Raw genomic sequence first — 27,832 nt, 5'->3', positions numbered from 1 at the left:
TCAAGCAAAAGTGGGGGTCGGGCTTCCTGACCTTCATGCCTCGACATAAGGTGGGAATCGAATTTTACACCCCTCCTCGAGTGGTCGTGGGTTCAACCCCCATGATGGGTGTCACCTCATCTTTAACAAAGGTGAGGGTTGGACTTCTTGATATTTGTGCCTTAATGTAAGGCGAGGGTTAAGTTTCTCAACTTCCATGCCTCGGCAAAGCGAGTGTTGGGTTTCCCAACCCTCAAGCAAAGGTCTTCCTTTTAACACAAATTAATCTATTATGCTTAGGCTATAACATTTGATATTGGATTTGATATAGTATTTGGGCATAGTGAAAGGGCTCGAAAGAATTACTTATAGATAGAATCAGATGACTCGTCATGATATGAAATTACCATTGGGCTATGCCTACACTATACTAAGGTTTGAACCAGATTATGTTGGGCTTTGATGATGATATCAAGTCATTAAGTGAGCAAAATTATAATATTTTAATTAGTTCAACATTAAAACTAAGTAATATTAGAATTAACTTATAAAGATATGATGAATATATTATTATTAATTTTAAATTAAGTATTTTAATTGATGATTTAAGTCAAAGTCGATGAATTAGTTAACGCTTCAGCCGTAACATTTGGATATTAGAGTTTGAGTCATAATTATTTTATATTTAATGTTTAAATGTAATATTATTTCTATTAATCCTTTTGACATAAATTGTCTAATTTAATTTGAGCATATTTTTGTGGTAGAATTGATACTACATAAACGAGTCATATACTATATTTTTTTTACTTATATAAGACATTTTGCTAATGGTAAACTTTCATATACAACATTTAATTTCACACATATATATATACATATATAATGAAAATATAATGAGAACGACGCGTTTCCTACCGGTTATTGCTTATCCATATGTATGAATAGCATGATGATTCATTGGGGGGCCCTAAAGGGACCCATTTCTACCTCCAATACATCTAAATGGCACATCTAAATGGTTGGAGAACTACAGAACTCCCTCCTCCACTGGATTCCAAAAGCCAGCTCATTCCAACCACCTTCCGCACTCTTGCTTCCAGCCATAAATAAGCAAGGTCTTCCTCCTCCACCTCCACCACCGCCACCATCAACATCACCACCGCCATGGCCACTTGCCCGCTTCTCGTGGTGATGACTTTCTCCGCATTGCTCGCCCTCACCACCCCCCTCGACGGAGCCCAACCGGCCGCCCCCGAGCCGGCACCCGAGCCTCTCAACATCACCGCCATCCTCGTCAACGGCACCAACTACAACACCTTCATCCACCTCCTCCGCGAAACCCAGGTAGACATCCAGATCAACGAGGAGCTCAACGACCTGGCCAACGCCTTCACCATCTTCGCCCCCACTGACGCCGCCTTCAAGAGCCTCAAGTCCGGCACCCTCAACACCCTCGTCCAGCAGGACCAGGTGGGGCTAGTGCTCTACCACATCCTGCCGCGCTACTACAGCCTGGACATGTTCGAGACGGCGAGCAACCCGGTGCGCACCCAGGCGTCCGGCAACCACGGGGCGTACACCATCAACGTCACCACCGACAGCAACATGCAGGTGAACATCTCCACGGGTATCGTCCACACCCGCATCGCCAAAAAGATCTTCGACGACTCCCAGCAGCTGGCGGTGTACTCGCTGGACAAGGTGCTGTTGCCGTACGACCTCTTCGGGCCAAAGCCGCCGGCGTCGGTGCCCCCGACGGCCGGTGGGAAGAGCCCGTCTGGGAATTCGACAGCCGCGGAGGAAGGGACCAGCGGAGCTGGCTTGCATGGGAGGGGTGTCGGATGGAGCCTCCTTGTGGGCGGAGGGCTTGTAGCCATTGCCGGTTATCTATTCTGAGGTGGAAGTGGACGTGGTAAGAGTGCTCTGTTTCATCCCATTCCAACCATTCGTTCTTGCTCTTCCCTCACTGTGCCATGAGCGGGTGTTACTGTACGTACCTGCACCACATCTTCCTTTCACTTTTTTCTTATGGTTTCTTCTCTGTTTTTGTGATCTAGTGCTTGATGCTGTTCTTGTTTCGTCCGCTGTATTATTCCTGAGACTAATTCTGACTACTACTTGTAAATCCAATGAACAATCATGCAATGGAACACAATGTCTCAGGTAAGTCTTGGCTAAGTTTTTGTTTTGTGCTATTGCGTAGTAAATTATCGAGAACTATTTCAACGAAATAACGCCTAACCAACCCATGTTTAGAACTTGTCGGACGTTAATTGCCTGAGTATTTCATATAATGACAACAGCCGAAACGCAATCAATCATTAAAACAGAATATTTACGTTTTTATATTTATTTGTAAGTAAGTAGTCACAATTTTTATCAGAAGTTTATTATCTTACACACAATTTGGTTGTTTATCGAACCTTTTAAAATACGGTGATTTTTTTAATTCCGATATCAACAAATTATGTCAGTTGGGGGAAAGTATTGGAAGGAACAAAATCTAAGAGGCAGCTGTTGGTGCACAGTTGCTTTCTTTGTAGCTGCTGTGTCAGCTTCATATGCATCACGTTGACGACTCAACAAAAATGATGGATGCCCTGACATAATTTCGATGAGTTGGTGATGTTGATCGATGATACATACTCAACAAAATAATAAACAAGTAATAAAATGAAAAGAACTCGATGAGTTGCCTGCGGCAACCACAACAAACATAATTCACTCTACTTCAAATAGGTGAAAAAAGAAGACTGGCCATACGTACTCAACAAATCCACTGAAGAACTATTTCTTCTCAGATTCACCTACATGTATCTCCAGGTATTCACATTTTTATATGATTCCAAGACTCTCACCAAAACTCTGAAGTTTGAGATCTAGTTAATTACAATCACTGATTCTGCACTATATGGCGCTCAGGATCATGCTCGAATGTGAATAAGGCCAGGTGTGGAGACTCCGATGAGCAGAAAACAAATTCTCTTTCCATTAAATGGTTGTTGGAACATCAGCTTTTTTTTGCCTCCATCTGTTTCTTCTTCCGTTTGTTGAGCTTTTCTTTGAACATGAAATTTTTCTTCATGCTCTTCTCCCAGGCTTTCTTGTATTTGTTATAGATAAACATTGCAGCTCGGGCATCCTCAATCTAGTTAAAGTTCACAAAGTTCAAATTAGTTAAGTTTACAAAAGCCTCAAATTTTCAGGTACATAAATGTGTTGTAGGCTAACATAGAAATCTCATCGAAGATTGTTCATCAACTTACCAAGAGTGTCATAAGGAAATGACAATAACCTAGTCCTCAGAATGTTAACGAGCTCTTAGTGGAGCCACAATGGTAATTCATAATAACAGATAAAAAAATGCACGAATCTAGCAAATAGATAGATTCAACAGCTTTGTGAAAAGTTAAAAAACAGTCAACAAGGTGTCTAGCTGCCATCTAGAAAGCTAGGATTCAACACCATGGTGATCTTTAAGCACCATTCGCCTATCCCAGCAAAAGACCAGGTACAGCCAACTGGAACTGGAGTAATCGATGCAAGATTGTACAATACGTCTGAGATCCTAGGACAGGGAGGGATCCCAAAGCAAACAATAATGTCAAGAAAGTAGCTAGATCAATAATTCATAGGGGTATATCTAGCCAGATTCAGATAAGATTTTACTTTTGATCAAGTCTCAATCAGATAAGACGAACTAGATCCATTACCAATTTTGTCTTTTTGGATTGTAATATTAATATCTGGCTTGGGAACAACATAGATGTTCGTCGTACAAGACAAGAATCTTGCTTTAATGCATTTCAACTATAAATGAAATTTTAGCTATCATAGATATCAGACAAACATCACAAATTTCAACTCATATTTTAATATATGAAGTACACCATATAAAGAAAAATCTTATATCTAATTTTCGGTATGAGGATATAAACAAACTTGCATCCAAAACCATTTCGACTAAAATTATTGAGTGGAAGATCTATTCCCAACCTCATAGCTTAATGGTTCCTGTTTCGGAAATTCATACCTAAAGTGACTAGCTTTACTCAAACGTGCAATTCATAGTATCAGAGGTATGGTAACCAATCTAAATGTTCAGATACTTATAACAGCTAATGTGATCCTATGGTATGTTGATATCAGCAAAAAAATCCAAATCATCAAAATTTGCAGCAACAGAAGCTGATTGCAAGCACTGATTCCAAATCATCTCATGCAGCGGTGCAGGAAACTGTACATGAAAGCAATAAGCTAAGAGATGCAACAATGCATGACTGCAAGCACTGAGGCAAGCGGAGTGAGCTAGAAACAATTAAACAGATGTATGTAACTACTAGAATTATACCAAGCTTGTGAAGAATAAAAATCATTTCAACTTGATAAAACTGAAACACTACAAAAACTATCAACATAGTTGATACTCACAGGACAGTGCTCATTTTCCTGGATCTTAGCACCAAGAATTTCAGCTGCTAGATGCTTCAGTGCCCTCTTTTGACCACCCCTAATATAATAATTCTTCTTTCAGAGAAGAGATTGTTGGAAACATAATTGCAAAGTACTTTTCCATAATGATAATGTTTGTGAAGTCAAAATAAGCCAAACCTTCTTAAGGGCTCGTATTCTGAGGTATCCCTTATGTCCTTCTTTGGGTGACTCAATAACAACACCTGTAAAAGAAAATATATATATGATTGTCACCTTCTACAATATGACATTAATACAGACAATTACAAGTCTACATTGTTCACAACCTTAAGGTCATTGTGCAAAGCATGACCCACGAGTATTCGTCCTTTAATCAATTCAGCCACTTGTTTTTGAACAGCCCAAAACTCCTTTGCTGCCATAATTAAACAAAAAATAATGTTAGGGAATGACAGTTTCATCCACTTCCAGAACAGCTATGCAAACAGACATAATAGTTAGACACAAACCTTTTCTCATGTTTCTGGGCCGGATGCCACTGATCTTGGTACGGAAGTCAACAATACGCTCTATTGGACGAACATATTCATCATATACTACATTACCCCATGAATTCACCTATCACAGAACAGAGCAGAATAATTATATATGAAATACAATTCTGAGACTATAATGGCAGATCAAAAATCCATGTAGAAAAAGTGGTATATTCAACACAGCACTTATGTACAACTGTACATTGGTGTGACATAATTTTTCTTGGAAAATCACATATTACTCACCTATGCTTAGGTACGTCTGCACTTTACCCACAGAAATGTATCACTTTGTCCACCTATTCATTTGTTTTTTCACACGTCTTATTACTAAATGTATGTCAAAAAGGATAAACATACTCTTGTTTTAAAAGGGCAAAGTTTCCAGAAAACATGGAGAGTATATTTTTGTCTTTTGTTTTGTTTTTTCTTTTTTTGTGAGGTGGGTAATGGCAAGGTTGAATAACAAATGGAAGGAGACTCTAGTGAACCAAGTGATGCTTCTCAAACAACAAGCAGATTGCAAATAAAGCTCAAAAACAAGTGGGTAATCTGCAATTTTCCCTAAACTTTTGAACTTATATCTTTATCAGTAAATTTATAAATGTACCAGGATGCAAGTTAGATCAAATAAGATTATATTTGCCAAGGGAGGAAATTATCCAGTGACACTGACCTTGTCAAAGTTCAACAAGATTCCATATAGCCTACTCAAGTAACTAGGGAAAACATAATGTTGATCTTGTTGTATATATTTTATGTTTGATAGCCCTTGCTTGTGTTTTAGTATTATGGTATTAATTTGACCATTGGAAAAGTTTGAGCTCTCCTATGCTTACTTGCTCACCGAAGATCATCTTTGTAAGTAGAAAGAGCAATATATAGTCATTCTTTCATTGAGTTATGTCATAAATAATTCGAAGAATCAGGTCAAATGAACTTGATTGTTGTTTGAGATATGAAATCCTACAGAATTACTTAGTTATTTCTGATCTACATTTTGTTTATCAACTCATCATGATGTCATTATCTGCAAGTCACGATTCCTTATTTAATATCAAATTCATGGAACTTCTAGGCGGAGTCATCGAAGCAATCAAACAAAAATAGGAAAAAAAATGGACAGAAAGCAAAGAGTAAAGATTAAGCACCAGCGTGACTCTTCCAACAGCGCTCTTACTCCCCTCGATGCTCACGCCGACCATCTCACAGTCCATAGCCAGTGCATCCGTCAGGCTGCAATTCGAGGAAGCGGACGTAACGAACAATTCCGAGAGCAAGAGCAAAAGCAAAAGCCACCATGTTTCTTCGAACAGGGACAGGAGGAACAAAACCTGCAGTCAGTGGAGGTCGGAGAGAGAAAAGCGGATGGAGATGCCTCCGGCGCGGGCTCTGCTCTCTCCTTGCGCTTTCCCAACACGGATGGCGCTAGGGTTCTGGCGCCGGGGTCGGCGGAATGGGAGGGTTTAGGGGGACGGCGGGACTTGAGCTTCTGCTGAAGCTGCGCCCAGTTGGGGTTGAGGGGCGAGGGCTTGGGGTTCGCCGTCTCGGTCGATGCTCCGCCGCCCCCCATCCGATGTTTCTACCGTTATCGGATCGTTCGGTCGTCTCTCGCACCTCGGAGTGAGAATAGGTATGGATGTAACGTATTTACCCTCCTAAACCTAAACCTCAAAGTCGGCATACTCTGCATCACAACGTCGTCGGGCTGTTAAATATAGATTGGCCAAACGATTATTTATTTCATCATTCACATAAGTATTATATTAATCGTTTATTTTATTTTATTTTGAATTTATTTATTTTAATTTTCTATTTTGTATATTCTCGAGTTGTTCGTACCGATTATTATGATAGAGTAGGCCCAAAACTAGTTGGTCCGGCCCAGTTTAGCTAACAAGAGCCCCAAAACCAACTCGTCCGGTTCAATGGTCGCCCAGTTCGTTAGGGTTCAGTGGATCTCTATAAATAAGCCTTTTTCTTTCGTTGATGAAGCTATTCAGCCGCCGGCGCTTCGACATGGTAGCCTTTAGGGTGAGTCTTCGAATCCTCTGTTCGGCATACATTTCTCTTCGATCCAAGTCTCTTTATGCTTGATTCTCATCTTTTCCTCCTCGTCGATGCCTGTTACGTTCTTGGCGTTTCGAGTGTCGTGGATCTGATAATTGGGTGGGATTCTTTGTTTGATCGTCTATTTGATGGTTGTTTGCAGTTCCATCAGTATCAAGTGGTCGGGAGGGCGCTCCCTACGGCCGCCGATGAGCACCCGAAGATCTACCGGATGAAACTGTGGGCAACGAACGAGGTCCGCGCCAAATCCAAGTTTTGGTGGGACACGAAGTTTATACCTGCTGTAGATCCAAACCTTTTTCGATTTATCGAGCAGCATTTTTCTCATATTGTAGCTACTTCCATGTAATGTAGGTACTTCTTGAGGAAGCTTAAGAAGGTTAAGAAGAGCAATGGACAAGTGCTGGCAATCAACGAGGTTTATTTCTTTTGCCTTTTCTCAGTTCTTTCCTTGAATGTATAGTGCTCCTTATATTGATGCTGATTTTGTATGAGATTTTGTCCTTTGTGTGAAATCTGCTCCTTTTCTACTATTGGGGGTATGGCGAGATGAAATATTTACTTCATCATTGTTATGCGAGAATCAGTGAGTAGAGAACCAAAATGCCTTACAAGGTAGTAAAGATTTATCAGAGGATATAAGTACATAAATACTTCTCTCTTGGATATCAGTCTATTCCCATGGATGCAGAGGGCTTTGGAGAGAGAAAAAGTTCTTTAACAGTCAGTTATGTGGGTACTGGTCTTTTCTACCCTTCAGTCAGTATAGTTGATACTAGAATTTGTCTGCTTTGAGATATTAGTGATTCTTTGTTTATTTGAACGTTTGGCATGAGTACAGATGCATCTGTATTTTGTATATTTAGATAAGGAAGATGCCACATTGCCAGTTTGTTCGTGTTGCTATTGTATTTGTTATCTAGATTTAAAAGCTTGAAAGCATAAGCTAAACCCAAATTTGTTACATTTAATATGACATGTTGCCTTGTCAAGTGGCTCCTTGTCTCATGTGTCCTACCTTACTAATAAGCAAATTTGTTAATTACTGGAAATTTGCATGCTATATTAAGCTATTAGGTCAAATCCTTGTTGTTCGCCATTTATCTGCTTGTATAAGCCTTAGTCAATTTCTTGATTATAGGGTTTTTGAGCAAGAAATTTAGTTTGGTGACTTTATATGTTGCATGTCTTTCAGTGTTGGCTAATTATTTAATCATTATTGTTTCCTACTCTTTACTGGTGTACCTATGCAAATTCAGATCTTTGAGCGTAAACCCACCAAGATCAAGAATTATGGCATCTGGTTACGATACCAGAGCAGAACAGGCTATCACAACATGTACAAGGAATACCGTGATACTACTCTCAATGGTGCTGTTGAGCAGATGTATAATGAGATGGCCTCTCGTCATCGAGTAAGGCATCACTGTATTCAAATAATTAAAACAGCTACAATTCCGTCTAAGCTTTGCAAGAGGGAGAGTACTAAGCAGTTCCATGACTCAAAAATCAAGTTTCCTCTGGTGTTTAAGAAGGTTAGGCCTCCAACCAGGAAGTTGAAAACCACATATAAGGCATCGAGGCCAAACTTATTTATGTAGCTTCATTCGGCGTTTGCTTATTTTTGAATCTCTAGTAGCATAAGATGTGGAAGCTTACATGATTTCAATGTTGCATTTAATGGTGCTTTTCATAGCCACTCACTGAACTGTTTGAGATTGCTACATGCACTTTTTGATATGTTTTACATAAACTGAATTTGATGGATGGTGTATTAGTTTTAGTAAACGGATGATTGAAAAAGTTGAGGTTATGAGCACAAGGATGTAGATTAAACTTTGAATGAGAAACATGTTTGATAAAGTGGTACTGCAAGGTGCATATTTGTATTATGATGTTTGCTGAGCAAACAGAGTAGTTGATCATTTGGTGGTTTAGTGAGGTGTTCTTCAATAAATGTCTTTGTTTTTACATTGAGCATTTCCCAACAACATCTGCTCTGTTTGATCTTTTATATTGCATGACACAAGCTCCTTCCATTGAGGATTTCCTGAATTATTGTTTTTATCCTGGATTGCAAATCAACATATGTATCTTTCTGTGAAGTTTGAACTGATTTATTAATATTTAATTAAAATCTATAGTTAGGCTGAACTGTTTGCATGGTACTCTGGTAACCCCTGCTCTGGGAATTACTTTGAGCTTTTTCTAGCATACTAATGTATGATTATATGATGGTTTCGAGAATAACTGCTAGAAATTGAACATTGTGAATGCTGTCAAACTGTTTGTTGTCTTCCCTTTATCTGTGCTGTAAATATCTTATACTTGTGTATTATTTTTTTTTCCTTCTGTATGGTTGGTTTAGAACACCTATTTTAATTGTATTTTTATTCATTAACTATAATTTTGTGCTTCAATATTTGGGTTTGCATGACTACTATTGGAAACTTCATATTTTAGAATTCAGTTTGCTAGTTTTATCTTGCAAATTTAACTGACTGATTTCCAGTTATGGCCAAACCACATCGCTTACATTTAATGAATATAATCGTAAAGAAACTACTGATTCAGTTTTGTAGGGCAACTTTGCCGAGGTTACCAAGACTTGTTTGGTTTCCTTTTTTTCCCTGTTGCCTAAATCTATTGGCATTATGCTGTTTGAATTAAGTTCCATTTACCTTCTCTTGTGGTTAATGGCAAATGCACGTGCCTACATCTAATTATCAATTTAATGTGCTTGTTACTTGATAAATGCCATTTTTATGCTGTTGTCAGTCGCCACTGTTTTGTTTTACCATCAAATCAATTTTGATCTGTTTCATAACGTTGTATGAAGATGTGGATTTTTGAGACTGAAGTCCTTGATCTTTGGCCTGGACGTGCCTTTTTAGTATGAATTCTTTTGTACCTCGATATGGTCATATAGGAATTTGGTCGTCATTGTTCTTCCATTGGATTGTTTCTGTGTTATTGGTTTGCTTCCTAGTGGTACCTTTCTTGGAGTCCAGTTCTTACAGGGTTTCTGGTTTTCTTTTCTAGTTTTATTGTTGCCTTTTCTCTCGTCTTCAACAGCTTGTCGAATAATAATAATAATGTTTTATTGATCAAAGAATACATGCATATCGAGTCTTCAGTCTCTCAGGTAGGCATATCTGCTTCTCGATGGCCATCTCTGCCCTCTGGCTCTACGGAGCCCTCGGCACACTTTAAGAGTCGATTCAATCGTGGTGGCCAACAAACTATCTTGGCTGAACTCACCTGGAAATAGATGCCGATGTTCTTCCCTACTCGAAACATTTGTTCACCTAGACCTTGAGCTTGCGGCGGTTAAAGCTGCAAATACTTAAGAATAAGGTCACTGTTGAAGAGCCTTGATGCTTGCTTAATCTCATAGTCGGCCGAATCCTTGATAGCCTGCGGCGAGATAGCAACTTCCCAAGAAATCATGATATTTGTTCGTAGCTAACAAATAATTAGTGAAATCTGCCTGGCATACTTGTGAGCTTTATAACTTCCATTTTCTCTAGATTGTGCAAACATGAAATCTCCCGCTGTTACAGCCACTCGCGTCTCATTGTATGTTTCTGAAAAGAAATTATCACATGAACCATAATTGTTATTCTAATCCTCTTGATTCATAAGACTGAGGTATCATATTTTTTTTTTACGAATGATGATGGAGATATCTCACGTGGGTTGCAACGGAAAGAAGTATCCCTAAGATGGAAGCGTTAACTTAGAGAGGGTTTTCTGACCCAACCTTTTTAACCTAATGTCTCAGACAAAAATAGTATATATATATATATATATATATATATGTATATATTGATCTTGATTATTGTGTTAGAAATAATTTTTTGTATGAGATAAGGTGAGAATATTCTATGAAATATTTTTTAAGGGAAAAGTCGAAAACTTTCTCTTGTCTAAACAGAGAGAGAATAGCTTATAACCGTGCTACATATCAAATAACCGGTGATCCCCTATATTTTCCCGATCACTATGTAAGATTTCTACCTCGTGGCATCCCACTGCGATATTTTCCCCATCACTATCTAAGATTTCTACCTCGTGGCATCCCACTGCGATATTTTCCCCATCACTATCTAAGATTTCTACTTCGTGGCATCCCACTATCGTCTAGCACATCATCATGGATTAAACTTGTAGTATGAATCATCTCGATTATCTCTGCTAAACGTCGGTGTTCTACAGTCAATTCCCTGTTTTAAGCATTAAATGAATAAATCTTCCATGGTGTTCCAACCATAGATTACTGCAGAAGGCAAATGAGATGACTTAAACACCAAAAATTTGAGCAGTGGCCCTTGACACCAGGAAAACTAAAGCTGGTGGCAGCCTCTTTCCACCAGCACCAAAAATTTGCTCTGCTGCTGATACAAGAGCTGGATTTTCTGCACCAACGATCTTTAACAAAGGTCAAGTTGAATACTTGATATGTGCATTAATTAAGTTAAACAAAGATGCAACTGCATCATCTTCCGCTAAAGAACTGTTTGCAGAACTTGTAGACCTGACAATATGCGACTGCAAGTAAAACCTAGAACTGGTTTGATTTCGGCCGGCCCATACGAGCACTTAGACTGGCCCAATGGGCTGTTTACGTTTTGCGGGTGGCCATCCGACCGTTGGATTAAGATCAAACCGTCACCAACGGACGCTGAATCCGAAACCATCAGATAATCCCGATCGCTAAAGCGATGCCTTTATAAGGCCGTGAATACGGAACCTAAACAAGCAATCTTGTGTTGTCTTGTTCGGCTCACCACCGCGGATCGCATCGGAAACCCTAGAGTGTAGATGGGCTTCGACGTGGGGAATGTCCCCTTCAACCCTGACGGCTGGGGTCCGCCGGAGACGCCCGCCGGGCCTCTCCTCGTCAAGCAGGACGGCGCCGCCCACCCGGCTAACATACCCTTCGCCCCTTTCTCACGCTCCGAGAAGCTCGGCCGCGTTGCCGACTGGAGCCGTAACCCCAACTTTAGCGCGAACGCCTCCCGATCTGCCGGTGGCACCCGCGACGCCGTCTTCGACTTCGCGCTCGATGAGTCGTCCGCCCTTTCCGGCGCCGCCGCAGATGACTCCTCCTTCCGCCTCGTAGACGGCAAGCCTCCTCCTCGCCCCAAGTTCGGCCCCCGCTGGCGCTTCCAGCAGCGCCCACAGCTGCCGCAGCGTCGCGACGAGGAGGTCGAGGCCAAGAAGCGCGAGGCCGAGAAGGAGCGCGCCCGCCGCGACCGTCTCTACAATATGCACCGCCGCTCCGCGTATGCCGGCGGTCCCGGCTTTGCCGGCTCTCGTCGCGACACCCCCAACCAAAAGTCCTCCGTCGATATCCAGCCGGAATGGACCATGCTCGACCAGATCCCCTTCTCCACCTTCTCCAAGCTTTCCTTCGCTGTTCCAGATCCGCCGGAGGACCTCCTCATCTGTGGCGCGCTCGAATTCTACGACCGCAACTTCGATCGCGTTAACCCCAAGAACGAGCGCCGTTTGGAGCGCTTCAAGTCCCGCAACTTCTTCAAGATCACCACCACCGACGACCCGGTCATCCGCCGCCTCGCCGCCGACGACAAGGCCACCGTTTTCGCCACCGACGCCATCCTCTCTGCCCTCATGTGCGCCCCGCGTTCCGTGTCCTCTTGGGACATTGTCATCCAGCGGGTTGGCAACAAGCTTTTCTTTGACAAGCGCGACGGGTCTCAACTCGACCTCCTCTCCGTCAACGAGACCTCGCAGGATCCGCTACCCGAGGCCAAGGAGGACATCAACTCGGCGTACTCCCTCGCCATGGAGGCCACTTACATCAACCAGAACTTCTCCCAGCAGGTCCTTGTACGTGATGGCAACAAGGTTACCTTTGATGAGCCCAACCCGTTTGCTTCTGAAGGCGAGGAGGTCGCCTCCGTTGCCTACCGATACCGCCGTTGGAAGCTGGACGAGAACACTCATCTCGTTGCAAGATGTGAGGTGCACAGTGTGACTGAGGTCAAGGGACAGCAAACCTTCATGACCCTTAACGCCCTCAACGAGTTCGATCCAAAATATTCTGGGGTAGACTGGAGGCAGAAACTTGAGACGCAGAGGGGAGCAGTTCTTGCTACCGAACTCAAAAACAACGCCAACAAGCTGGCCAAGTGGACAGCTCAAGCCCTCCTTGCGGGCGCTGATTTGATGAAACTGGGCTATGTCTCCAGAGTCCATCCCCGGGATCACTTCAACCATGTTATTTTGAGTGTCATTGGCTACAAGCTGAAAGATTTTGCTGCTCAGATCAACCTTAATACCTCTAACATGTGGGGGATTGTGAAATCGATCGTGGACCTTTGCATGAAGCTTAACGAGGGAAAATATGTGCTTGTGAAGGATCCAGCAAAGCCTCAGGTAAGGATATATGAGGTGCCACCGGATGCATTTGAGAATGAATATGTGGAGGAGCCACTGCCAGAGGAGGAACAGGTGCAGCCACCTGCGGAGAAAGATGCCACAGCAAATGCTGTGGATGAAGTAGCGGAAGCAGAGGCCAATGCTGCAGCTGGAGCAGCAGAGGGTGAGAAGGATACTGATGCTTCTGTGGTCTGAAGGGTACTTGCATTCTTCATCTATATTTTTCATCTTCGTCATAAATAACAATTAGATCATGAGGACTATGTTGTTCTCTATCTTCAAAATTTGAACTTGTGAGATTTTTTCTTTTTTGCATGCTTGATTAGTAGGCTGAAAGGTTTAAGAAGTGTTGTTGTTTACATTATGGATAATTTTTGGCCAGAATGCTTGTTTGTTCTATCGTTGACTGAACATTTGCTGTTATATCAAGCTTATTTTCAATAATTCGATATACAAACGGATGTCTGCTGTCATTGCTTGTGGCATGTATTTGTTGGTTCTTGTACACATCGCTATTCTAAAACTGATAAGTTTGGATTAACTTTGAGTCAGCCTGATTATTGGTACATTTATGGTCTGATTACTTTTCTTCTCACACATCTCCCACATGATGCATCTTTTTTTTGAACTTCATGAAGATGATGTGTAAATCACAATGAAATATATGATTTGTGAGATATGATTTCACTAGTTTAATGTTGTTATTCTAACAATTGTTGGGGAGATCTTCTTGTTATCTTTTTTATTAGAGATCTTGATAACCATATTTGTTTTATTGGGGTGATCATCATGTTCTGTTTAAGGACTTTTGAAGGACTTAAACATTATAGCTGTTCCTTTTGCTGATAAAAGAGTAACGGACAATGTGTTCGGTGTCCTGTTTGAGTTGGGATATAAGTCCCGGATATAATGAATTAACTTCTTGCTATTTTAGTCTCTTAAGGAAGCCAGCTAAATTTGTTTGATCAAACCGTATGCTTTAGGTAAGAAAAATTGTTTGCTTCTTTTTCATTTTCTTTGTAATTTGGAATACCCAGTTAAGGTTATATTAGAAGTTCTTATCTCCATTTTGAAGAAGAGTGTGTACAGCAGATTGCCAATACTTCTCGCTAGATTCCCCCTCGATACAACATATTATTTCATCTCATGGTCTAACCTACCAAACCAAAGCAAATTTAAAAATGCTGTTTGGATTTGTTTTTGACCTTAAGAAAGACAGTTTGGTCTGTGGAAATTCAAAAAAGATGGTTGCAGTTTGGTTTGATTCTGTACCTTTTTGCGGCCAAAGCGAAACCTAGCTATATATGTGTTTTCAGTTTTAGATTTTATTTATAATTTAACCAAAGAAGTTATGTACAAACATAAGTCAAACCTTTATTTTGTTCATCGTCCACAATATCCTCATCTTTTCATGACCCGCAATGATGAGACAATGTTCAATACTGAGTAACACTTGAAATCCTTTGAATAGACAATGTTTACCATACTAGAATATAGAACAAATCACAATATGATGGTTTAGTTGCCACAACTAAAAAAATATTTGTCTCGCTCGAGGACTCCAGAATCAGAATTTTTCCATTTGTTTGTAAAACAAAGTGGATTTGGCATTTCTATTACCTGGCATTTATTATTTGTTTTTTGTATCTTCTTTGTCTTTCCTCTGTTCTTATATGTTTCCTCTCTACAGTTGGAGTGGTAAATGGAGAAACTAAGCAGAAGGATATCCTCAATGTTAAAATCATTGCTTCGTTATAGACATCACTACATGCAATTAATGACATTATGAACACAACTGGCTTTTTGCATCGAATAAAACTTTCATTTTGCTCCAAGGATCAATAACACATGCACAATTCCTTTATTTGATTAGCTTTAGTGAACTGTAGTTGTTTGAAGAAACTTTGTTGATTTAACCAGCTTTTATGGTTGCGTGTGTTATCTTAAACAGTGTCTGATATATATAGTATGTGATGTTTAAAAGAGCCCAATAAGGAGTGATGATACTTTAGTTAAGCTGGTTTGTCTGATAATTTACAAGTTCACATCAGACAATATTACATGATACTTATGTCATTTCCTATTCTCCAAGGTGAAGATTGGCATATTATCTTCTCACTGGTCCTTCCCAAGAAAAAGAGGATATTTCAATGTTATTCACTCTAATACACTGTTCCAGCTATTTTAACTTGTGAAGTAGGTAGTGCTGCTGCATCCGGATTGTTTGCCCTGCTGCTTGCTGTTGGTATAGTGTGCATCATCTGACCTTTGCATCCTTTAGTCTGATACTGTAATGATGCATCATCGATAGGGAATGTGATGATTATGCTCCGATTGCTCTTCAAAGGTTGATAGTTCTTTGGTACGGTTGCCATTTTTTTTTTCTCTGTTAAAATTCTTCTTCACTTTTTGCTCGTTTGCTCTACTTGGATGGTACGCTTATGCCTGAATCTTTTAATCTCCGTTATAGCTATGAGACAATGCTTGTTTATGTTCACTGGTTTGCTCTATGACTTAGATTGTAAGCACGGTTCGTCGTATTGAACTGTACCATTTGGGGATTAGCATGTGGACCATCCTCTGCCACGTGATATCTATTAATTTCGATTGTTACCGATCAAGAGTTCAGATTACTTTATTTCAAACAATCAATTTGATCGTTTGAATTCGCCATGGTCATCCGTGTAGCATGCAAAGGAGAAGACGCTAGCATCAGTTGAATCATCGGAAAGAATCGAGTTGAGCGATGAGATATCTTCTTAATCATATTTAACGGCTCGCTTGGTCTAGAGATATAACAATGAGAGATATCTTCTTAATCATATTTAACGGCTCGCTCGGTCTAGAGATATAACAATGATATGGACAGTAGTGGCTTGATCGATAGCGATGACACTAAGTAGTCGATGGTCTTGTCTACACAATTTTGAGGGTGGTGTGTGGATCGGGGAATAGTACTTTACACATGTCACTCAAGATTTAGATTATAGAGTTCAATGAGGTATTAGTCAAAAGTTTATACACAAAAAGGGGAGAAGAAAATAATAGATGATTTTGAGAAGATGCAACAGAGCTTACATGACATAGACATAGAGTGAAGCAGCTTATCGTATTCACAACTATCATATTATGAAGAATCTTATGATCAATAGTAGTACAGTGATCAATCTTATGATATAATGAAGTAAATTAATGATGAAAATAGAAGGTTTGACATTCTTCGTGCTTCGCACTAATATATGTCATAATCGTCTTTGCATCACGAGTCATTTCGGACATGTGGTTCACAACGATCAAACTACGATCATCATCACATCAATGCACCAAAGACATATGGTGCATTAGTATATTATATCATGAGATCATTTTTAGGATTGGATTCGATAAATATATCAAACTGATATACAAATATTTAGGACGAAGGATCAGAAGATCCGGAACATATTATAAAAGTGTTCTTGCAAAACTTGAAAATGATGTGTCATTATTTTTTTAATTTAGATTATTTTTATTAAAATCATACTAAATTTATATTTATTTTTAATTTAAAAACTCTGATTCAATTTTTTTATTTTTTTAAAAAAATTGAAGTTATTTTTGATAATTTTATTGTACCATCAGTACATATCAAAATTGGAATACGTCTCGATGTATATCGTATCTATGGATGAAGAACTTGCTGCTTTTTAGCTAAGGAGTTTGCTGCTGACGTGACTTGTTGCATGGGATGATGTGTGGATTGGATTTCTGTTGGAGTGGTAGTCCATGTGAATGCTTGTGCAATTCCATTCGAAGCTAATTGCATTTACGGAAGTCAAAAAGTGTTTGGGAGAAAAGAGAACGACGGGGACAAATGAGTTGATGTTGTAAGCGGTACTGCACCCTTGGCCGCTTTGAAGTCACTACCAACATACGTATATACCACACGATTGAGCATGTGGATGATCCAATGGCTCTTCCTAATCAACTTGATACAATAGCTATTTTATTAACCCAACACACTGCTTGAATGTTTCGATTGACATTTTACATCCGAGTGACGTTTGATGATTTTGTGTATTTGCCCAATGAATTAGTGTCCATTTGTTCTAGTTAGTTACCAAAAATTACTATAAGATCCTCTTAGGTACGTTACTTTGTCAAAAATTATTTTAAAATAATCCTTAATTTTTCGAACCCTTCACTATTCTAATATAAGAAATCATAATATTCCCTAACATATTGATGCTAGAAAAAAAATACTTAGATCATACGGAAAGGAAGAAAATATTTGGATCATACGGACCGATAATCATATGTCGACCTCGACCTTGGATTATGGTTCAAAAATCTCTTTTGAATTTACTCACTCATTCTCAACCTAATCCAAGGAGTTCAACAATTAGAGTGTACAAACTAAATTATGGTGGAACATATTTCATGTCGCTCCTTCTTTCCAAACCTCTAAAATCCACTTAATGAAAGAACATTTGTTGGGTATATACCAACATAATTTTGCAAGAGTCCTAAACATCAAGTTACTTTAGAACACCAAAGCTCATGTTCGAATATTAAACCCAAATTAGTTTTGAAACCTTGGAATATTGAACCAAATTGGTTTTGAAACCTTTGATATATCGGACAATCAAAATCTATCATCATAATAGATGATAATTATAGCATAAAGAAGCATCTATTTGTGCACTACAAAATTATGTCACAATGGTAACCTTTCGTATAAATACAAAACCACCCTCGTTCTTTATTTGTGGAATCTGAAAATGATCTCAAACTTCTTTTCTCATACAGGAAGAAAGTAGCTGTCGAGAGACAAGGTCGACGGAATTGGCAACTTGAAATCACTGATCGTTAACATTGTCATCCTAGGTATCCTCTGAAGCAGCACTTCCCCTCTACAGGTTGAAAAAGAAAGAGATGACATTAACTGGTTTCTGAAGAACAGAAGCCAAACAACTGACCGTACCTTTGCTATCAGAGTGTGCATAGGCTGTGCTACGAGAATGTACTTGCAGATGTGGCGTGGGCTAAAAAAAAAAAAGAAAAGACACAAAATCAATTATGAAGTAACTTTTTTGACTGTATGCACACTGTAAACACATTACAAACAAAAGCAGGTTTGCATGGCACTTGCGAAGATAAAGTGGACAAGGAGAGGAAGGCATACAAATGTGGGAGCAGATAACAGACTGGTGTGAGACTACACAGGGACAAGGAGAGGAAGGCATACCTGAAACTTTGGTCGGAGTGCCTCAAGGGATTCTTTGGACTTATGAGCAAGTTCCCCCTGCTGTAATTTCACAATCTAGTCGAACCAGAGGAAGTGGCCTCATGGCGTCTTAGCTCGAAATAGTTTTGTATGAGCTGATAATGATACCTTCCCTAAAGCCCAGCCTGATGAATCATAGTAAGCCAGTTCATGGTCCTACCGTAGTATTTGTTTCCACTTTTACAACGTTCAGCACGCTTAAGAAAGAATATTTAGATCAGTAATGAAACTTGCAACAGAAATGGTTCTGATTACCTTGGATATGACAGGTGGATTTTTTGGGTAAAATTCCTCCATCTTTTTTCTTGATTGCTTCCTCCTGCAACAAGTTAATTATACATAATCATGAGCTGATAAATCTTCGTCAAGACATTCTTAAAAGCTGTGCATATATATTTTGAATACCATTAGTGAGCACTTAAAATGGAAGGAAGGAATAAATAAAAGGTGCAAGTTGTCTTTGTTGAGACATATGGAGGTTTCAAGTTCGAATCCACGTGTGAACGTCATGTACATCATTTGACGTAATAGAAATTTATAAAAGAAAAGTATTAAGTTTAAATATCACCTCCTGTTGAGATGATGGCACGGCAGTATCCGCATTTCGGTTCAGATGTTCATCGACATCCATGTCCAACATGATGAGCTCTGATGAACCTTAAGAAGCTGCAACAGAATAGGCAGGCAAAATAAATTGTGATGATGACACTAGCTAGAAACGATGACTTGAAGACTCACAGGATAATTTAGTAAAAATAAGACAAAATCAGTAGAAAGGAGAATAACAGGGAAAAGATTACCAGAACCACGTCGGGGACAAAAGTTAATGCATCAGGAGGAATTAAAAAATAACATGCATAATATATATAGCCAATCAAATTGTCTTTCAGATAAATGTCATTTAGTAGTAATTATAAGTAGAATCCATGGATAGCAAAAATATCTGACACCAAGTATTACTCTCATACACTTGTTCATTGGCTTAACTTTATAAATCACATTCTTCTCAACATGACAACAAATTGAACAAATGTCAAAAATTTGTCACGTCATCAAGGAATGCAAATTCGACATGGGATTCTTTGCATGGGGAAGTCACAGCTCTTACCAACCGTTAACTTAAACCAATGATCCAAAATACTTAATCACAAGTTTAAGGTAGTAGGCTGATGAAGCATTAGATATTATTATATTCATTTTTTCACTTTCGATGTGAGACTAAATCAAGATATCACACTCACTGATTCCAAAGACAAAGTAAAAATTAAATGTGGGGATCATCCATAGAAAAAAGAAACAAAAGAAAAGACAACCACATAGTGAGGCTAAATCAAGACATCACATTCATTGATTCCAAAGGGAAGGTAAGAATTAAATGTAGGGATCATCTATAGAAAGAACAAACAAAAGAAAGGACAACTACAATGAACTATAAGCTCTTAGCTACCAACTCAATGCGCTTCACAAGTAACATCAATATTTGCATGAATATGCAAGTTTCATTGAAGTGACCTCATAAGAGTACTTATCCAATACACATGGGACTAATTAATTAAAAGGCTGCTCAAAATGCTTAAGCAACATTAATGATGATAGACTCAGTAATGTTGGATGCGATCACTCTTATCCTCTCACTTCTAATGTGAGACAAAATTAAGCTGTCACACTCATTGAATTAAAAGGCATGCCTATGAATGAATAAAGCATATGCATTGCATATGTAGGAAAAAAGATATAAACTAACATGGCTATATAATAATAGTAATCCATCTAGCTTTATAAATCATTCTATTTCTTGAGTAATACATAAAAACTCTCCAATAATAAGTGCGTCAAGAAAGTTCATCGCGATGTCCACGAATCACCGTCATGGCTATAGCATTCAGCATTTCAGGGACCAGAGTCCCCAAACCTCTAAATCAGTGCGAACTTCGACAGAATGGATGGAAACCTTAAATCAAATCGTACAAATTCACATCCAAATCCATCGAAACAATATCTCTTTCTTGAGTTTGAACACGAAATCAATCTAATAATGGGCGATGCCCATAAAAAAGAAGCCAGCGTCGGATCGATTAGGGCTGACAAAACCCAGGTTCCTCTTTCGAAACAAATCACGAGAAAAAAGGAAAAACGAGATCCGATGACCAAATCAAATAAATAAGTTCGGGATTTACCCCTGCGGAGAAGGATATAAAAAATGTCTTCCTTCTCTTGCATTGTTCTTCTTCTTCTTCGTCTTCTGCTTGATCTCAGCTTCCACGAGAACGAGGGAGAGAGAAGGGGAATACGAATGACGGCGGATGACGCGCATCTGATCGAGTCCGCTAGGATAGCGGCCCTCCTATCAGGAGCCGGACGGCCCCACGCGGCGACGGCCTCCGCCTCTGAGCCAGCATGAGGAGACGCCCATCCCATCAACCACCGCCTCTGCTTCTGCTGGGGCACACGTCATGCGTTGAGACCGGCTTTTGTTTGATCCGCATATGAATTCTCTGTTAGAATAATAAATCATTCGATATGTACAAGAGAGGAAGTAATGAGTTCTAATCTCGAGTCAAATCAACGGTGGAGATTAGTTGTCCTGGAAATCCTAATGGATGGGTCAATATTGGGTCTTTAAGGGGAGCCAAAGACGCGAGTTCGTGACACGTGTTGGAAGAAGCATGCGTGCAGGACCTGATGCTCATGCGCCACCCGCCACGTTAATGGCCTCGGAGATAGCGCCGGGCTGCACCAACGCACACACACGGGAAGTGTTTTGGATCCGAGGGGCTGTGGAAGTGAGAACATGAAGTGCTTATGCGGTGGTCGGAAGGAAGGGAGAGGCCATGACTCCAGGATCAAGAGGAGACGACGACGGCGATCGAAAAGTAGACTCCGGCTCTGCGCTGCAGTCCTTTTTCGATCACATTCCTATTACTGCCATCCCTGGTATTCGTGCTTCCGTGCCAGGTGCGCTTGCATGCCCTTCGTCTTCCTTGCATCCTTCACATGTTTAATGGAAACACTAGTATTTGAAGAAGAGGGAAGATGACAGTATCTAAGAATCCGTGTCTTAATCCGAGAAAAATGGCTGATGCTATTGATCCGGTTTCTGCTTTCTTTCTAAAGTTTTGTTTGACGAATAGGTTGGAGGAATCACCAGTGTGGTATGTTAATGTTATCACAGTTTTGGAGGTAAAATTTGACGACTGCGTGGCGCATGCAATCCGGTTGCTGTATGAGAACAATGTATCCGGCGCAGCGATCACTGATCCTGCAGATTCTGCGTCCAAGAAGTCTATGGATCGAGATATTGGCTTCATCGAGTTCTCGAGTATGGTTTTATGGTCGCTTGAGGTGAGTGATCGTAGTGTCGTTTTGAGCCTCTAAATCACAGAGGAAGAAGAACATATTAGGTTCCTTTCGTATACATGCGTATATTACCAGGAAATTGACAAAGCGAGAGCTGCATCAAAGGAAGGCAACCATGGGTTCTTTGATACGCTAGAGAAGTACTCTCAGATCGGACAGACTAAGGTATTCTTTTGTTCTCTAAAGGAAAAAAAATCAAAGCATTCTCTTGTACAAATCTTGATAGTCAATTGTCTTCGATAAATATGTGTATATTTGTTTGAACGAGCATCAAATGTGCAGCGTGTGTACCTAAAAACTATTTCATGCAGATCATAAAGCTGACCAAGTCATTCTTATGGGAACCCTTCTTCCTTGCCCATGAGGATGACACACTCTTTCATGTGCTGCTGCTTTGCACAAAGCATCACAAGTTAAATGTCATACCAGTCATCGAGTCATCCAACTCTAGCATAGTTGGGTTTATTACTCAGGTAATCAATCGTATGTGAGTCACTACACTTGTTGAGTATATGTTTCAGGTATCAGCGTTCTGAAAATAAGATGTATCCATTGTTTTCTAGCATGCAGTGATTCAGTTGCTTCTTCAGTCGAGTGGACTCGAATGGTTTGATGAGATTGCAGAGAAATCCCTCTCAGAATACGGGTAGTCAACACAATGCTACCATAACAATGTACCAAAGCGACGTGAACTAACTTAATGTTGCTGTCGTAGGTTGATGAATGCTGCTGGAGTCGTTTCGGTTTTCTCGGATCAAAGTTTACCAGATGCCTTGCACGTACTGTGGGATAAGCAACTTGATGGAGTGCCGGTGGTGGATCGAAGGTCTGGAACGCTGCTCGGATGTGTGAGGCGATCGGATATTTATCTCCTTTTGGAGGACGATTCCTTGTTCATCCGCAGGAAGTAAGTTGATGATCTCCCCTGAGACAAAATAGTTGTTCACTGCTCAGAAGAAGAAAGCTGGTAATTGAAGTTCAGGACTCTTGCAGGACGTTTGCAGTCGAAGAATTCATTAAGGTTCGAGATGCTGCGAGTGATCAGAGCAGAAATCGATACACAGAAACGGAGGCTCCCCCAGCTGGTCTTCTAAGGATGAAGAACGCGAGGTTTCTTCGGTTGAGCAACCCAGAAGTACTCCGGAAGTGCGACAGCCTCAAGAAAACCATGGAGATCATGGCCGCTTCGATGAGGGAGAGCGGCTTTTTGGTCGGCGATGCTGGGCGACTCGACGGCATGGTGACGCTCAGGGACGTCATCCTGCCGTTTTCTCCGCCATCGATGGATGCGAGAGTCGATGGAGGCGGCTTCTTCACGTCGGTGCTAAATCAGGTTGGCTGCCACGTGAACGACGGAGTGATGATTCGGAACCGGTGAAAGCGTGCACTACCAATATTTGTCAGAGTCTCTTCATTCTTTACTGCTGAAGCTGCAATAACATCCGTTCGCGAAATTGGATTGCAACCACTGGCAAACCCACGGATTTGCAAGCCGGAAATCTCGAGTAAAACAGCTGGAAAGCTTTTCTTTCACTGTCTAAAATATATGAAAGGAAGCATTATGGTGGTAACAAAAGCTAATCATCTTACGTTAATAAATGCATTATCAGGAATAAAATGATTATTCATATGTTTATTCTTTTGATTTTTCTGTTAAATGTGATCTTGTCAGCAAAGAACAGCCTGGTAATGGAAGAACTTTTAAGTCTCTCTGGTGTAAAGCTCGAGAGCAGCGGCATATCTTTGACCCCGGGAAAGCCTCTTTCCCGCGAGATTCCCTCAAAAAGGTCGTCTGATCGACCGCTGGTCTTTGCGGGGCTTGAGGATGAATTCTACTTCAGCAGACAACAGGAATTCCTTTCACGGCCGGAGCTTCGTGTGGCTCCATAAACTAATCATCCCCGCGCTTAATCTTCCACCCTCCTGAGGTGATGCAGCAGCTTCGCCTGGCTGGCTTTCTCCCCTGCCTGTGAATCCTGGAATCTGGTGATGTGAACGTATTCCGCTGAGATCGATACCAAGATTGCCATGGAAGCAGTCAACTTGCAAACCAAGCAGCACCATAGCTGAAATCCATGCCGACCAACCTGTGATCGTGGAAAGGGAAGGAATCCAGTCATTACTTTCTGGAGGTGGGCATCATAGAAAATAGTGATATTATTCTTATTATCAGCAGGAATCAGTATCTCCCGGACCACTTTCTGGAAGTATGGGTTCCTGCATGGGGGGGACCTGTCGGTTTCATGGATCTTAATCTTCCACAGTAAAGAACTGAAGAACCAATGCAGGGTTGGGTAGAGGTTAAGATCCTGGTGGAGTGGAGTCCTGTTACGGTCACAAGATGCGACTGTGAGAGTTGACGAATGGTGGGCTTGACCTCTCCACTCCGGAGTCACAGGAGACTAGCAGATTTGTTTCCTTTATTTTGATGTCCCAAGTGGGTTCATGCTTTTGCAAATGGCAGAAAGCCTTTGGAATCTCTGATAGTTCCTCTCCCTTTTGGCTCTACTGCACCCTCCAGAGCTACCCTGCTGAATCTGTAACAGTATCACACATGCATCAACTTGCAGAGGGAAAGCATCAAACATCATCCTAATTCCCCAAGATTGAGGTTCTCCGACGCAACTTGCTCTAAAGCAAACGGAGGAATCACCAGACTGGTGATATTGTTGTCACATCTGTTACCCTCACGAACAAAGTTTCTCTCTTATGCTTTTGGCTCGCAGCTTTACGTGCTCTGGAGTCGATGTGTTCTTGCGGGTAGAAGAACGAATATCCACTGAGATGTTTCAGCATATGGCATGGGATAAGAAAAAGAAGATTTGTGAGGAGGAAGGCTCAGATAAAGATTTGTAAATAACTCCATGGCTTTACGAGAACGGTGTGATTCTCCCACCCATCAAATCACTGCCTTATTCTCTTCCCCAATCCAGTGATCGCCTGTTCCGCCTTTGATTTCCTACCCCATGGAAATATCATTCACAACTGTGCACACCCCACCGCAGCACAGCTTATAAAGATCAGACCACGACGACTTCCTCTCCGTAGCAGCAGCACAGTTTTCAGAAGGCGACAAGTGATCCATTAGCATTAGAGCCGACTTCTATTGTTCTGTTTAGAGATGGCGTCCTGTTCGTTGAGCTCCGCCTGGACGCCGAAGCAGAACAAGGTGTTCGAGATGGCCCTAGTGGAGTACGACAAGGACACGCCCGACCGCTGGCACAAGGTGGCGCGCGCCGTCGGCGGGAAGTCCGAGCAGGAAGTGAAGCAGCACTACCAGCTGCTCGTGGAGGACCTCCTTCGCATCGAGACGGGACAAATGCCTCGCGCCAATTACCACTCGGCCGGCAACAGGGGTACTCTTCCTTCTCACTTACCCTTCCCTTCTCCTGCGTTCTCCTAAGGTTGCATTCACTTTTAGGAAATGTTGATATCATGGGTTGTTGTCTGCCGTTCTCCAAGCAAACTTTAGTATGCCTTTTGGCATCTCAGTAACACGTTTCACTCCCATCCAGTGTTGCTATCCTTTTGACAATAAGACCTCTAATCTGCTCGTGAAAGCTTCATGAACTTAGTTCTCTAGAATGGAATTTGGTAGCTATCATCAAGCAAATTCGAACTGTATCATCTAAAAATTCTTCCCCTTTTTTGGCAGGCTGAAGTGTCAACCGGAGTGAAGTATAAAGAATTCATTACCTATGCATGGAATATTACAGGCAGCAGTCTACCGTATATCATCAGCTAGAAGAACCAGACAGAAATATCAGACATCACTGAGCTCAAAAGACTTCTGTTTCTCTTCCTGTGAATCTGTGTTGTACATATATCGCAGGCAGACGTAAAGATGCCTTGTTTACTGTACTTAAACTTAAGCTCAATATAATTCTCTTTAGCAACCACTGCAACTCTCTGCTACTTCAGCTCTAATCACAAACAAAACCTTATCAAAAGAAGGTCGTAAGTTTATGGTCATTACTCCCCAAAAAGAATATAATCAGAGTTTATGAGTCCCCATATGCGATATGGAATATGAGCAGCTGAAGAAATAACATGATTAAGCAGATAAGTGCCGTCTAAACACCATCTCGGAAGGAAGAAGACTAATATATGATGTTGGTTCCCCTGTTCAAGTCGAATTTAATCTTTATAGCTACAATTGAGATGATTACCATATGATATTAAGATCACAAAAACTCCAGATTTGGGTGTTGGTGAGATATCGATGGAGATATATTATGAAACTGTCCCACATGTCTAAATAAGTAGAGTTTAAGCTGTCGTATCAGAATGATGCTTAATTTCCACTTTGACTCATTCATGGAATAGCAATAATAAACATAACAAAGATAGAGGAGTCCAAATTCACCAAACAGTAGGATTAAAATATATTTGACAGTGATGTAATTAATATATCTCAATCAGGAGGAGGAACAGTAAGAATAAATATAAAGAATTTGCAGCAATTATTGTCCTTGCCCACTGGCAAACAGCATCTCTTGTCAACTTGAACCCAGTGGCGACTGTGTCTCTCATTGTTAATGGAAAGCTGCTGCCAATGATGGGAACGTTAAGACAGACTTGGTAGTCGAGTTTCAGCAGTCGATCGAGGGTACAATACTCATGCATCCTTGGAACTCTTCCCGTTGTCCCTTCTGCGATTTACAGAATTCCCTGCAAATTTAGCCACAGTCATGGAATTTCTTTTGCAGATCAAGTGGGCAAAAGGAAGCTCAACTCAACAGGTTCCCAATAGGTGAGGGTTCTCCATGCCCCAACCAACTTGCTGCTATCTTTCCCTGCGACGATTCCATGAAAGCTGAGTCGTGTTGTATATGGACCGCAGCTTTAGGTAAAGATGACTCCTCTCTTGCTCTTATCATTCTCCTGATGTAAACAACTTCTCCAACAAGCCGCAGCTGCTCATTTCCTGCTGCCGTAGGGTTCTTCATCATATTACAGAGCCCATGTTCCATGTCCATATATATGTATATATGGAATCAAATCTGGGAGAGTGATCATAGATGAGGTTCAACTGGCACACAAAGTCGTCAGCATTAGAGGGTGGCTACATGATTTTACAGTTTGGAATATGGATATAGAACCTGTTTTTGTTTGTTTCGGTTGCGTCAATCTGGAATATAACGTTGCTTGTCTCGCATAACGACAATATGTTCTTTCCATTCATCTACAGGGAACTACCACTGTCTGAGACATGAACGTCCAGTATTCTTCAGCATGAGTGGATCCCTTTAGGCAGGATCTACTATTCCTGGAGATCTATCTATCTATCTCATGCACGAACTTAAATATTCGCCATCTTTAAGTCTGGGCCTCGTTTGTCATTCTAGATATAAAGTAGGCTGCTCGTGTACTCCAATATTCTTCTCCTTCCTGTGTGTGCTAATGTTTCCTGTGGAGCCACCGCTCGTTCGATCCACAGGTTTAGCTCATTGGATCCAAGTAACATGGTGCTGCATGGTATCACCATCTGGATCGAATTATTAGGGAACCATCAATAATGATGAATGGCCAAGACACGAACTGTTAAGGTTAATATCTCACAACCCACTTGCATGCATCACTTGACGAGAAGACGAGATTGCTGATTTGTTTAACGCAGAACTCAGCCCTTTTGAGTACAGCGAGTACGTGAAATGAAATCAGCTGTTTAAGGGTAGTGATCACAAGTATCGTAAGAAGACGAAAGTTCTGAGGGCATTCTCCAACTTCCCGACATACGCACGTCTTAAAGTTCTTTGGCGTCACTCTCCGGCTCCTT

General features: G+C 40.8%; 6 protein-coding genes and 1 long non-coding RNA gene across 7 annotated transcripts; 5 read left to right on the top strand and 2 right to left on the bottom strand.

Moving 5' to 3' along the window:
• Positions 1–1,036: 1,036 nt before the first annotated feature.
• Positions 1,037–2,160, top strand: LOC135631254 (fasciclin-like arabinogalactan protein 9). The gene has a single exon (XM_065138774.1). It carries the CDS (start codon positions 1,147–1,149, stop codon positions 1,876–1,878), a length of 732 nt encoding a protein of 243 aa, XP_064994846.1. The 5' UTR covers positions 1,037–1,146; the 3' UTR covers positions 1,879–2,160.
• A 562-nt stretch (positions 2,161–2,722) lies between these two features.
• LOC135630700 (uncharacterized) lies at positions 2,723–6,643 on the bottom strand. The gene is made up of 7 exons (XM_065137833.1): positions 6,287–6,643; positions 6,104–6,188; positions 4,926–5,034; positions 4,743–4,831; positions 4,594–4,658; positions 4,414–4,492; positions 2,723–3,130 (listed from the first exon to the last, which is right to left on the bottom strand). The coding sequence occupies exons 1-7, from the start codon at positions 6,523–6,525 to the stop codon at positions 2,993–2,995; spliced, it is 804 nt and encodes a 267-aa protein (XP_064993905.1). The 5' UTR covers positions 6,526–6,643; the 3' UTR covers positions 2,723–2,992.
• A 214-nt stretch (positions 6,644–6,857) lies between these two features.
• LOC135630701 (large ribosomal subunit protein eL20-like) lies at positions 6,858–8,830 on the top strand. The gene is made up of 4 exons (XM_065137834.1): positions 6,858–6,986; positions 7,165–7,280; positions 7,377–7,440; positions 8,282–8,830. The coding sequence occupies exons 1-4, from the start codon at positions 6,942–6,944 to the stop codon at positions 8,621–8,623; spliced, it is 567 nt and encodes a 188-aa protein (XP_064993906.1). The 5' UTR covers positions 6,858–6,941; the 3' UTR covers positions 8,624–8,830.
• A 2,946-nt stretch (positions 8,831–11,776) lies between these two features.
• LOC135630699 (eukaryotic translation initiation factor 3 subunit D-like) lies at positions 11,777–13,891 on the top strand. The gene has a single exon (XM_065137832.1). The coding sequence runs from the start codon at positions 11,847–11,849 to the stop codon at positions 13,623–13,625; it is 1,779 nt and encodes a 592-aa protein (XP_064993904.1). The 5' UTR covers positions 11,777–11,846; the 3' UTR covers positions 13,626–13,891.
• Positions 13,892–17,991: 4,100 nt separating this feature from the next.
• LOC135631493 (uncharacterized) lies at positions 17,992–21,163 on the bottom strand. Its single transcript, XR_010494397.1, has 6 exons — positions 20,874–21,163; positions 19,265–19,362; positions 18,952–19,015; positions 18,658–18,821; positions 18,394–18,454; positions 17,992–18,322 (listed from the first exon to the last, which is right to left on the bottom strand). It is a non-coding gene; the product is annotated as an uncharacterized LOC135631493 (long non-coding RNA).
• A 364-nt stretch (positions 21,164–21,527) lies between these two features.
• LOC135631565 (SNF1-related protein kinase regulatory subunit gamma-1-like) lies at positions 21,528–23,431 on the top strand. Its single transcript, XM_065139296.1, has 7 exons — positions 21,528–21,651; positions 21,869–22,038; positions 22,129–22,218; positions 22,365–22,526; positions 22,617–22,699; positions 22,769–22,960; positions 23,047–23,431. Exons 1-7 carry the CDS (start codon positions 21,528–21,530, stop codon positions 23,429–23,431), a joined length of 1,206 nt encoding a protein of 401 aa, XP_064995368.1.
• Positions 23,432–24,653: 1,222 nt separating this feature from the next.
• On the top strand, positions 24,654–25,949 carry LOC135631122 (protein RADIALIS-like 3). The gene is made up of 2 exons (XM_065138551.1): positions 24,654–25,409; positions 25,709–25,949. Exons 1-2 carry the CDS (start codon positions 25,175–25,177, stop codon positions 25,711–25,713), a joined length of 240 nt encoding a protein of 79 aa, XP_064994623.1. The 5' UTR covers positions 24,654–25,174; the 3' UTR covers positions 25,714–25,949.
• The last annotated feature ends 1,883 nt before the right edge of the window (positions 25,950–27,832 follow it).

This window comes from Musa acuminata, chromosome BXJ3-2, assembly GCF_036884655.1.
Source record: "Musa acuminata AAA Group cultivar baxijiao chromosome BXJ3-2, Cavendish_Baxijiao_AAA, whole genome shotgun sequence".
Classification (NCBI taxonomy): Eukaryota; Viridiplantae; Streptophyta; class Magnoliopsida; order Zingiberales; family Musaceae; genus Musa; species Musa acuminata.
Note: the sequence above shows the minus strand (reverse complement) of the source record. Positions and strands in the feature narration are given on the sequence as shown.

What these genes read in the sequence shown, in the direction of transcription:
- LOC135631254 (XM_065138774.1), top strand. Translation starts at nt 1,147, where the DNA reads ATGGCCACTTGCCCGCTTCTCGTGGTGATGACTTTCTCCGCATTGCTC.
- LOC135630700 (XM_065137833.1), bottom strand. Translation starts at nt 6,525, where the DNA reads ATGGGGGGCGGCGGAGCATCGACCGAGACGGCGAACCCCAAGCCCTCG. An exon ending in CCGACCTCCACTGACTGCAG is followed by an intron (nt 6,189 to 6,286) that starts GTTTTGTTCCTC and finishes CTCGAATTGCAG; the next exon opens with CCTGACGGATGCACTGGCTA. An exon ending in GAATACGAGCCCTTAAGAAG is followed by an intron (nt 4,493 to 4,593) that starts GTTTGGCTTATT and finishes TTATTATATTAG; the next exon opens with GGGTGGTCAAAAGAGGGCAC.
- LOC135630701 (XM_065137834.1), top strand. Translation starts at nt 6,942, where the DNA reads ATGAAGCTATTCAGCCGCCGGCGCTTCGACATGGTAGCCTTTAGG. An exon ending in CGCGCCAAATCCAAGTTTTG is followed by an intron (nt 7,281 to 7,376) that starts GTGGGACACGAA and finishes CATGTAATGTAG; the next exon opens with GTACTTCTTGAGGAAGCTTA. An exon ending in AAGTGCTGGCAATCAACGAG is followed by an intron (nt 7,441 to 8,281) that starts GTTTATTTCTTT and finishes ATGCAAATTCAG; the next exon opens with ATCTTTGAGCGTAAACCCAC.
- LOC135630699 (XM_065137832.1), top strand. Translation starts at nt 11,847, where the DNA reads ATGGGCTTCGACGTGGGGAATGTCCCCTTCAACCCTGACGGCTGGGGT.
- LOC135631565 (XM_065139296.1), top strand. Translation starts at nt 21,528, where the DNA reads ATGACTCCAGGATCAAGAGGAGACGACGACGGCGATCGAAAAGTAGAC. An exon ending in TGGTTTTATGGTCGCTTGAG is followed by an intron (nt 22,039 to 22,128) that starts GTGAGTGATCGT and finishes GTATATTACCAG; the next exon opens with GAAATTGACAAAGCGAGAGC. An exon ending in CTCAGATCGGACAGACTAAG is followed by an intron (nt 22,219 to 22,364) that starts GTATTCTTTTGT and finishes TATTTCATGCAG; the next exon opens with ATCATAAAGCTGACCAAGTC.
- LOC135631122 (XM_065138551.1), top strand. Translation starts at nt 25,175, where the DNA reads ATGGCGTCCTGTTCGTTGAGCTCCGCCTGGACGCCGAAGCAGAACAAG.